The sequence below is a fragment of the Vigna unguiculata genome, chromosome 2 (genome assembly GCF_037176805.1).
Source record: "Vigna unguiculata cultivar grain cowpea cultivar isolate G323 ecotype 2 chromosome 2, ASM3717680v1, whole genome shotgun sequence".
NCBI classification, from domain to species: domain Eukaryota; kingdom Viridiplantae; phylum Streptophyta; class Magnoliopsida; order Fabales; family Fabaceae; genus Vigna; species Vigna unguiculata.
In genome coordinates this window covers 35,418,346-35,429,759 of record NC_140793.1, presented here as the reverse complement: position 1 = coordinate 35,429,759, position 11,414 = coordinate 35,418,346, and the positions used below count along the sequence as shown (strand labels likewise).

The 11,414-nt window shown below is 28.4% G+C and overlaps 1 protein-coding gene and 2 non-coding genes across 4 annotated transcripts; 1 reads left to right on the top strand and 2 right to left on the bottom strand.

The window, feature by feature from the left end:
* The first annotated feature begins 5,871 nt into the window (after nt 1-5,871).
* On the top strand, nt 5,872-7,681 carry LOC114173019 (phosphoglycerate mutase-like protein AT74H). Of its 2 annotated transcripts, none has more exons than XM_028057208.2 (5): nt 5,872-6,619; nt 6,685-6,804; nt 6,890-7,103; nt 7,183-7,263; nt 7,337-7,681. In XM_028057208.2, the coding sequence occupies exons 1-5, from the start codon at nt 6,073-6,075 to the stop codon at nt 7,422-7,424; spliced, it is 1,050 nt and encodes a 349-aa protein (XP_027913009.1). In that variant the 5' UTR covers nt 5,872-6,072; the 3' UTR covers nt 7,425-7,681. The 2 variants fall into 2 exon arrangements, with proteins under 2 accessions (XP_027913009.1, XP_027913010.1); XM_028057209.2 differs by having other exon boundaries at nt 5,874-6,604.
* A 135-nt stretch (nt 7,682-7,816) lies between these two features.
* Nucleotides 7,817-7,889, bottom strand: TRNAA-AGC (transfer RNA alanine (anticodon AGC)). The gene has a single exon. It is a non-coding gene; the product is annotated as a tRNA-Ala (tRNA).
* A 1,164-nt stretch (nt 7,890-9,053) lies between these two features.
* On the bottom strand, nt 9,054-9,126 carry TRNAA-AGC (transfer RNA alanine (anticodon AGC)). The gene has a single exon. It is a non-coding gene; the product is annotated as a tRNA-Ala (tRNA).
* Nucleotides 9,127-11,414: the final 2,288 nt, after the last annotated feature.

The following is an 11,414-nucleotide window of genomic DNA, read 5'->3' as shown; positions in this document are numbered from 1 at the left end:
TTATCCCACATATCCTTAAAAGAGAGAATGACTAACGTATATGAAGTGTGAGAAATTGTACAAAGTGTGTAAGCTATCGTAAAACGTTGAAGAAACAAATAGTAAATAATGGATGAGAAATTGCTTGATTATTATATTTATTAAATTTATATGTATTTTTAAATTTTCAATTATATTTAGGACTTAATTATTTTATATACGTCAACTTTTTAATTTTTAATTTGTATGTAATTTCGTAATTTGCTTTTAATATTTTCAGTTCTCATATTGCAACTACGTGACGTGACGCTCCTGACATATACCGTCAATATGACACTGACAAAGTTTTTATTAAATCGACACTTTTATAGTTTGTTTATAAAATTAATAATCGATCATGCTAGTTAATGTATAAGATTGATCGACTAAGATTAATTAAATCTTACGCCTCTCGTATTTTCACATTGTTTAATTTTAAATTTTTTCAAACAGATAATTTAGTATGATCTTATTCGATTCATGGTTTATTTATTTAATGAGTCAACTCAACTTATTTATTTATTAGTGAATTAAAACAATTTGAATTCGACTTAGTCCACAACAATTCAGCGGGTTAAACGGATTAGCTCACGAGCTAACTTAATTAAAAAAATATAATTTTTTTACTTTTTTTCAGTCAAGACTATTATAATTCTAATTAAAATCTAAATAAACTTTAATACAAACCAAAATTATAAAAATACAAATTATCTATGTGTTGGCTATAAATACAACCTAACATGACTCAAATGCAAAACCTAACTTAATAAAAAATACTTGTGTGCAACAACGGAACAACGTTGGGACCAAGGGGGTCATGGCCCCCCAATTTTTTTTTTTACATTTATATAATTTAATATATGATTTTAAATAATTTTTTTCTAATTTAACATTTTAATAAATATTTACACATTTATATATATAAGAAAAATTTTTCTTTTTCACATTTATTTTTTAATTAATCTTTTAAACATTTTTTAAATAAAAATAATTATTTTATTAATATTATTTTTTAAATGGTTATTTGTTTAATTTAATATTTTTTATTTTTTTAAATGGAACCATTATAAATGAAAATTAATTATACTAAAATTATAAAAAAAAATTATATCTAATTTTATAATTATAATAATAATAATTGTCATTTTATTATTTTTTATTATGATAAAAAAAAATACAATGTTTTGACTAATTTATATACAAATTTTAGGATTACTCTTTTGGTTCTTATTTTTGTTCAAAAATATTAAGTTGGTCATCTAGTCTTTTTTAATCTCAATTTGGTCCGAATTTTAAAACATTATGTAATTTTGACCTTTTTCATTAAATTTATTGAATCAAATCAACAATTTTTCATCAAAAATGAAGTTGTGAATGATTTGCTTTGTTGGTGTAATTAGCATAATCGTAGTATCAATTTTGATGAAAAATTCTTGTTCCGCTTCAAGAAATTTAACAAAAAAGATAAAATTGCATTAATTTTAATAAAAACGAGAACAAATTGAAACTAAAAAACACTAGAGAATCAACATGATATTTTTAGACAAAAAAATGGACCAAAAAATAATTTAACCAAAATTTTGGCATCCTCAACATATTGCATGAAGTTCCACCACTGCTTGTGACCTTTTATTTGTGGGTTGATGAGTCAACCTGACTCACCATGGGTGGTGAGCCGGGTTTTAAATAAGTCGGGTCAAAAACTAACTTGTTTTGCAATTTGTAAAAAAATTTCAACCAAACCTGACTCAAACCCATAGTGAGATTCTAACATATTTTAACGGCTCTATTCAATTTGTTTATTTTTTACACTTTATCTGGTTTTAACTCAACTTAGAACAAATAAAAATTATGACATTCACTTATGGAATATAATCCAAAATAAATAAAATGTTTATCAGTAGGTGAGATCATTTTGGAAATACCAAACTTATATTTCCATTGATCAAGTTTATGTTGGTGTGTAGGCTGCAAGAAGAACCGTTGATTTACTTTAGCTCAACTTTTTTATTATCTGTCTTTTTAGTTGTTATCTGTACAGGATTTTAAAGAGGGTCATTCTTTTGTCTGAATTAAACCTCTCTTTTTTTTTCTGATTTTATATGAGGTGAAGTATTCCATGTTTATTTAATCAATTCACTTTTATTGATAAGAAATATTAATTATTGAGATAATTTTGAATATTGCATATGTTATGAGATAGATGTGCAACAATTAAATAAAATATTTTTGACATTATGAGATATTGAGACATAATCTATCATTAAAGATTTTCTTAACTATTAATAACAATATAAATTTTTCCTTATGTTTAAGCTATGAATTTTTTTATGGGATTTGGTGATGATAATTGTGATGTCAAAGGTCATGCTCAACGTAACTTTATTTGAAATATTGGATTGTAATCTCAATAAATTTTCTTTTTGTATAGAAGATATTCCTAAATGTGTTGGGACACTTCAAATACTTTTATTTTTCTTTTTCAATAAAAGGATAATATCTTTTATTTTCAACCTATTTTCTTTATTATTTTTTTCTCACTCTCTTCATCAAACAGCCAAAAATAATTATTTTCTTATTCATTTCTCATTTTTTAAGTATAGATAAGAGGAATTAATCTTATTTGTTAGCTAACTAATAAAGTCTTTCCTTTTTTTTAGTACTCTGTGAAATATGATTTAGAAAAAGAAAACTAAAGAAGAAAAAGTATAAAAAAAGGAAGGAAAAAGAAATAGAAAGCTAGCCTACTTTTTTTTTATAAGAAAAGTAATGTAAAATATATTTTTTATTTAATTTCTCATAAAGTTAAAAAAGAAAAGGGAAATAACTTGCATGGTATATAGGAAAAATTATTTGGTATTTTAATTTACAATTAATTTTATATTTCACTCCAAAATGAAAAGATTGTTAAAGAAACGTCGGACCTACGTAGTTTTTCTACACTTCTTTCTTACATCAGACAATACCAAACGGAAAAAAGAATTTGATTTTTCAATTTTTTTCTTTCCTTTGCAGTCTGTTCTTCCGTGTTTCTTTCGTTTTAAACATAGCGTTAATATTGAAGTTTGTCTGCTTGCAGTTGCTCAAGTTTTCTATATGAAACAAAAATTACGAACGTAAAAAGATTTATATATTGTTATTACATTTTCCATATTACTTATTTTAGTTTCGTTAATTTATTCAACAAAACTGTTTTAATTCAGTAATGAAATATGAATTTATTATTTTTCATTGTGTTGGCTATTTAGAGCTTATTTCACTACACATATAGCGACAATGTGTATCTGTCAATTACTTTAGATTTATGCAGAAGATCAACTATGGGTCGTTACTCGTTACCCAGGGCACAAGGCACCACAGTCGGTGATGATGATAATGTTAGGTTTACAAAAGGATTTTATCAGAAAGATATAACATCAATGAGACCTGAACTTAATCACATAAAACATTAATACTATTCTCAATCCAAAACTTTAAGATAATGAATTTATGGATCTTTATTTTTATTTTTATATAATACTTTATTTTTTCATTTATAGTCAATATCAAACTTAGAGTCACACTTAAATTTGTAAGAGATAAAAGTATGAAAACACTTTCCTTTCATCTCTTACCTTAAAGAGTGTTTGAGGAAGACTTTTAAAGACCAATCATTAATTCTTAAATTATATCTAGTTTGGTCCTAGCTAGAAGTAAACTTTAAACAGATAAATTTTACAAGATATTAATGAAAAACAAAATTAAGATCATTAATATCAAATTTAAGAAACGTAGTGCTGGTCCTCTACCCAACCGACCGTAGTGAGGAAGTGGTCCACACACATCGTTACACTATAACTTTGACTTGTTCTTCTGATCTTTCTCTTCATCTATCCACTCGTTATTATGTAGGTATATTTTTTATATTTCTTTTTTTCTGCGGCAAAGAAAATGTCTCCATCGAAAATGACATAACAATGGATTTAAGGTCTTCCTTTTGCAGCTGAAACTGAGAGTTTTATAAAGATGGTTTGTGCTTGTCCAAGGATGTTTCAGTTATCCTTGTTGGTCCATCTGAGTGTGTTTTCATTGCTAATTATTATTTTTTGGTTGAATCAACGATGAAGGGTTTAAAGGGTCTTAGGGTATTTAGAGACAGAAAATAAGACTAAGAGGAGAGGGCCCCACGAGGACCTGCATGCATGCATGCGTAGTGTTTGGAGTATATAGACTGAAATAATTAATCAGATTAATTAAAGAAGAAGATCCCATATATACACTGCAACCAAGGTTTGAGGCGAGATTAAGAGTGTTCTCTAAATGATTAAAGAATGTGCTTTTAGTGTTACATCCTTCTTCGAAAAACCTGTTCCAATGGAACCAGATGAATGTTGCATTTTGATTTCAGAGAAGCTTGTGGTTTCAGATTTTGTTTATTCCTAATCCAACTTAATCATCTAAGGCTTATAATCTTTGTATTTGTTCTTTTGTGAAATTACTATATTGTAATTCGAAATTTATGAATACCATTTACTGTTGTCCTTTAATGCTAAAAGGAAAGGCAAATATCTGTAGTTGTATGAGAAAAACATTTACTTTACTTTATATAATTGAAATTTAAAATCAATATGTTGGCATGTATACATACATCTATAGATTATATTATAATTAAAATTTACAACAACTAAATATTTTCAAGTACATAAATTTTATTTTTTATTAGTAATAATGTCCGGGGAGAGTGGAAATTTATCTCTCTAAATTGTGTATTTTAATGTTTTATAGTATATTCTCTGATACACACTTTTTTTTATTGGATAAGACACACTTTCAAACACATTCTTTAGTTGTCCGTTAAAGTTAACAAGATCATGGAACTATAACTGTTTTTTATTTACCTAATGCGTGTCATCCATAAATTTTTTATTTCTAACAAATCTCAACTAACGGAGATGGTTAAATACAATATTTATAGCATTTTATTAGAGTTATTTTTTTAATAATTTTACCTAGTTTAAAGCTCTTTTTGTCGAAAAAAACTATTTTTTTAGAATTTTTGACTTTCATACTTTATTCTGATGTAATTTAGTATGAATTATTGATTCTTTCAAAGAAAAAGATAATAGTACATTAATCAATAGTTCACATTAAACTCGCAAAATAAAAGTTCAAAGTATAAAAATGAAAATCATAATATCATTATCCTCAAAAGAATTATATTTTCTTATGATTTTTTCTTTTAAAGAAAACTTCAAGATATAAGTTGGGGCAACTATATTATAGTAAGATGAATACTTTTCCAAATAAATTTTTTAATTTTTTAATATTTTAACATTATTTATTGAATTATTATTGTTTTTTAAGTAATAAATATTTTTTCTAAGAGATAAAAGAATTAATTGGGCGGACAATAATATTTATTTTTGAATTTATCTATTTTATACTTTAAAATGACGACAAAAGCTCTAGAAAAAGTGAAGTCAAGCGAGAGTAAGACTTTTCCAATAATTTTCATTCGTTCATTCAGTTGAAAAAAAAAAATGGAATGCAAAATACGCTTGTATTAATTTTAAAATAGCAGTGACCCAAAAAAACATGATTTTTTCAATTTTTTATAAAAAAAAAAGTTCTGTTTGATATTTTAATTTCAGACATAAATTACCTTAAATGATTTTTCTTTTAATTTGACTAAATTTCATTAACTTACATATATGGTTGTACAGGTACTTTGAAAAAGGCTCGGGCCTTGGCTTCTCCAAAAAATGTAATTTTAGGGTCAAAACTGTAATTTTGGGGTATACAGGAATGTTGGGGGTGCACGGAGAAACCCCTAAGTTTCCCCTTCTCTAAAACATCGCAACATGGCGCCATAACTGTGCTGCCATTTGTCATTCCACAGTGAGGATCCGTTACTACTCACACTATTCATCATCCGTAACAGTACACAAACTCTCATCTCCACCGCAAACACAGCAATTCAACAAAAATTAGATGATGTGAGGTTGGAACATTCAATCATTTTTCTTTTTTCTAATAAATTTACCATCTTCATCACTCACCACATCGTCACCATCCATGGCTGTGCTACCTTTCCCTTACTCAGCATCTCCCACTTCATCTCTCCCCTTGTCTCAACAAAAACGCCATAAAACAAAACCAAATTCCAAAAGAAGCGCGTTCTCACCAATCCAATGCTGTCACAGCCAAACAGAGCCGTTCCAACTGAATGGCCTAGCCAGAGTTTCAGAGAAGATTCTTCTGAGCAACCCTCCTGTTGCAGCTTCCGGCGTGGCTGTTCCGCCCAGGCCTCGAAGGATAATCCTTGTCAGGCACGGAGAGAGCGAAGGAAACGTGGATGAGAGCGTGTACACAAGGATACCCGATCCAAAGATATCGCTCACTGAGAAAGGGAGGGCACAAGCCGAGGCATGCGGCAACAGGATAAAACAAATGATTGAGAAAGAACATGGCCAACACTGGCAGGTTTACTTCTACGTCTCGCCGTATCGAAGGACCCTTCAAACCTTGCAGCACCTCGCTCGTCCCTTTGACCGTTCCAGAATCGCTGGTTTCAGGGAAGAACCTCGTATTCGGGAACAAGATTTTGGTAGTCATCGACGGAGTGAGTTTTTTTTTTTTTTTTTTTTTTACACTTCAGTTCACTAATTGTTTGTGTGATTTCAAAAGGGAATTTTCAAAACAGAGAAACGATGCGACTGGAAAAGGCACTACGGCAGCTTTATGGCCGTTTCTTCTACCGATTTCCAAATGGAGAATCCGCGGCTGATGTGTATGATAGAATCACTGGTAATATTGATACGCATGTGTTCTTCCGGAATCAAAGTTTTGAATAGTTGAGTACTGATGCAGGGTTTTGTACTTGTGGTTGAAGGATTCAGAGAGACGTTGAGAACGGATATTAGTATTGGACGGTATCAACCACCGGAGGAGAGGGAATCAGAGATGAACTTGATCATCGTGTCTCACGGTCTAACACTTCGAGTGTTTCTCATGAGGTGGTACAAGTGGACAGTTCAACAGTTTGAGGGTCTCAACAATTTAGGCAATGGAAATATGCTTGTCATGGAAAAGGGTCATGGAGGAAGGTAGGTGTACATTCATTTTTTTTGCGTACTTTATTGGATTAATAGCTTTTGGGAACCTAAGAGAATTGCGCATGAACAGGTATAGCTTACTGATGCATCATGATGAAGAGGAGCTGAGACGGTTTGGACTGACTGATGAAATGTTGATTGATCAAGAGTGGTAAGAATCATGATCCTTTCACTTTGTTATTTGATGAAATTCTTGACCTAAGAGGTGTTTGATATGTATGAAGGCATAAAATTGCAAAACCTGCTGATCTGAATTACGATTGTCCAATGGTCAATTCCTTCTTTCCCCACCTCAGTGAAGAAACATGCTAGTGTGAACAAGGGGTTCATCAAGAACTTGCAGCAATTTCAAAGTCAATGCAGTGGCTACAAACCACAGAGCATGCACAATATAGCTCAATTATGAAAACGAAGAACGAAGAGCACAGTGTTGTAAGTAGCTAACTAGAAAAGTTTGTACCGAAGAATTTAACAATAGAAAAAGGATGAACTAAATCACCAGGTGTTACTCTTCTCTGCATAAAACCAGAATGTTTAATTTTCATAAAAGGAAAAAGCTTACGGAAAAATGTAGATACGTGTATCGATACCTGTACGTCTCACATGCGAGAATTCTACCATCTGAGCTACATCCTACTCCGTTAATGTTCTTTGCATAAAACCGTAATGTTAATTTTTATAAAAAGAAAAAGCTTACGAAAAAATGGAGATGCGGGGTATCGATCCCCGTACCTCTCGCATGCTAAGCGAGCGCTCTACCATCTGAGCTACATCCCCTTTTGTTATTGATTTCAAGATTAAATAATATCATCTATAGCATGTGTTTTTGCTTTAATTCTCATGTCATGGAGCATCAATCATGGATCACGGTGATCTTTTATGTATTGTTCATTTTGAGTAAATCATGGGCAAATTACTTTAATTTCTAACCTCACAATTTACACGACATCAGTTTAATATTTGAATTTAGAATACATATTTCACTCCGGTGTTTAACATTAGGGAGTAAAGAAAGTAAAACAAAATTAAGAAATGTTGTGTCCTTTAACCAATAAAATACAAAAAAGTGAGTCTAAGTTAAATCTAGCTCAGTTTCAAGAAATAAATTTTATTCTTCTCAAATAATCCTCAATCTATTTTACCATCAACAAACATCTTTTAGTTTCTTCTTAATTCTTTCATTTTGTTTTTTTTTTAATGATGTGTTGATAAATTTTCTTAAAAGTTTTACGTTCATGTATTGTACGATAAAAAAATACTTTTTTGTTTTTATTACTTTAATTATCTATCATATGGTATCAAAAGTTCTCTCAAAACTTTGCAAGAATCAAATCACAATGTAAAATGTAGACAAAAATCATTACATTTTTAAGTCAAAATTTTTATTCAGTTATTGTCACTTCAAGTTAAAAATCATTAAAATCATGACAGAATGAAAAATTATACCTGTGTTATTTTCAAGTTAACTAAATAAGTACACCGACTCAAATTTGAAAGTAAAAGTACCTAGATGATTTAAAAAAAGATTATATTATTGTTTAATTCAAAAATCTAAATACATTAATATCATGATTTCATTGACTATTTTCTTAAAATAAATGTATTATTTAGTAAACAAGTATTAAATTAATATATCAAATAAACTTTATTTTAACAGATTTAGGTTGTTGGGATTTAATATTTGTACTCTAGTTTTTATACATCTAAATAACATCTATAATTTGATTTAATCTCTCTATCACATAATATAATTAACAATAGCTATGTTTTTTTTGTCACTAAGTATCACTGAGATGTTGGTCTATATTTTGTGTTCTCCAAAAACAGATTTAGAAGAGAAGGGTGGCAATCATGGGCTTCCGGTTGGGCTGTTCGGTCTTGGGCCAAACATGTACGTCAATCTGAGCCTGTTATGGAAGAAATAGGAAAAAACTTAAAATATGGAGATGCGGGGTATCGATCCCCGTACCTCTCGCATGCTAAGCGAGCGCTCTACCATCTGAGCTACATCCCCAACGATATTGAAAGTAAATACTATTGTCAAGACTTTTTATACATTATGCTGCTGATATAAATACTTGTGTAAAGTCTATTACTTTTCTTCTGATACTTTAACTTTTAAATTTGAGTATTTTTATCATTTAAATTTTTGGTGATTTAAAATCTTGACAGAATGAAAAATAATAATTTTATTATTTTCAAGTTAACTAAATAAGTACACTGAATCAAATTTGAAAGTAAAAATACCTAAATGATTTGAAAAAAAATATTATATTATTGTTTAATTAAAAATATCTAAATACATTTATATCAAAATTTCATTGACTATTTTCTTATATAAATATATTCATTAGTCAACAAGTATTAAAATTAATATATGAAATAAAATTTATTTTGACAGATTTAGGTTGTTGGGATTTAATATTTGTAATTTACATTTTACACATCTAAATAAATAACATCTGTAATTTTATTATATATCTCTTTCTATCACATAATACAATTAATAATAAGATTTAGAAGAGAATGGTGGCGGGCATGGGCTTCCCGTTGTGCTTTGCGGTCTTGGGCCAAACATGCACGTCAATATATTCATCAAATATGCCTTAAACTCGAATATAGTTTTTATTTTTTCATTAAAATTATTGTTCAACTTCTCCCGTTTATAATACAAGATTGGAGGGTGGGATTCCATTTATATTTTTGAAGTAAAAGTAGAGTTTTATCCGTGAAATAAAAATTTATTTTCATTTGCATATGTAAAAGTATATATATATTTATCCCCATTAAAGAATAGTTCGTATTAATTTATTTATGGTTTCAAATATTAATTAACTATATTTTTTATAAAAAATAGAAACATAAAAATATATTTATTTTTTCTTCATGATAAAAATTAAGAAATAAATTGTAATAATATAAATATCAAATATAAGATCAAATAATGATATAAAAAATGAAAATGATAAATGTGTGTCTTATAAATAAATTACAAATTTAATAAAAACTGTAAAATGTATTGATTGTAAATTATTTTGTAGTTTTCGTGCAATAACAAATCATTATAGAAAATTACTCTAGGATCTTAAGATTCATGATTCTCACACGTTTAAGTATATAAATCATATTGTTCTCCACCCACTTTTTTTCAATCTATTTTTTTTGACTTCTTTTCTGTTTTCACACCCTTTTTCTTAACAACTTATTGTGAGAGAACTTATGGTCAAAGACAAAATCTCAATACCCTTCTTATAAGTCAGTGTTCATAAATTAAACTAGAAGTTACTTTATCTTTATTTTATTACGATTTTACATAATAATTAATAATAATTAATAGGTTATTGTATTTTATTAAATTACAATAAAATCCATCATATTTCAATTGAATTAATTCATCGATTAATTCTAACATAAATTTAACATATGAAAAATATATTTTCTACTTGAGATACCTTCTCCTACTTTATATAAGTGAAAAAAATTCTTCCGCGTCTAATAAGAATGGTGTTGCAGAGTTAATCGAAGATGGTGACATGGGAATCAAAAAGTCGTTTCAAGTGCCTCACTCTATTTGCCTTTTGTCTTTTCAAAATCTGACTTCTAGATTAGATAAGTTTGCACTACCACCAACACTTACTGCATCACAATGCTACATATTAGTTAGCTGTTTTTCCCACTTCTAAATGTCTTCGGATATATAATATATGTAAAATTAATTTTTGACAAATTTTTTGAATATCAACATAACAACACCTTATTAAATGATAACAAAATTTGATATTACTTAAAAAAGAATTGATGTAACTTTAAAAAAAAAAACTTTCTCAAAATATTATAATTTATAATTCATAATATATATTATATTATATTATATTGCTCCAAAAAACAAAAATTGTACACCATATTCCAAATAACTGAAGACCAGATATGCTTGCATCTTGTCCATTCAATACTAACAACCCACTTTCATTTCAATTCTTCAACTCACTCCTTAAAAACAATATCATAAAATGAGAACATAATAAAGGAAATATATCATTAGAGTTTAAGTTAAAAATGGATAAATGAATATGGAATTAACTAGAATGAACAAATGAATGATCATGTGTTAGAGAGTGATCACATGTTAATATTAATTAATTAAATAATAATCTTAGCTTAGTAGCTAGCTTGTTCAATCTTTAGAACATGCAGCTCTATAACTAGCCTCTAGCCGTGAAAAGATTCCACTTTTTTAAATTTTCATGGGTTCTCGTCCTCAATAAAAACGTGCATATATACCCTAATACATTAATTATTATG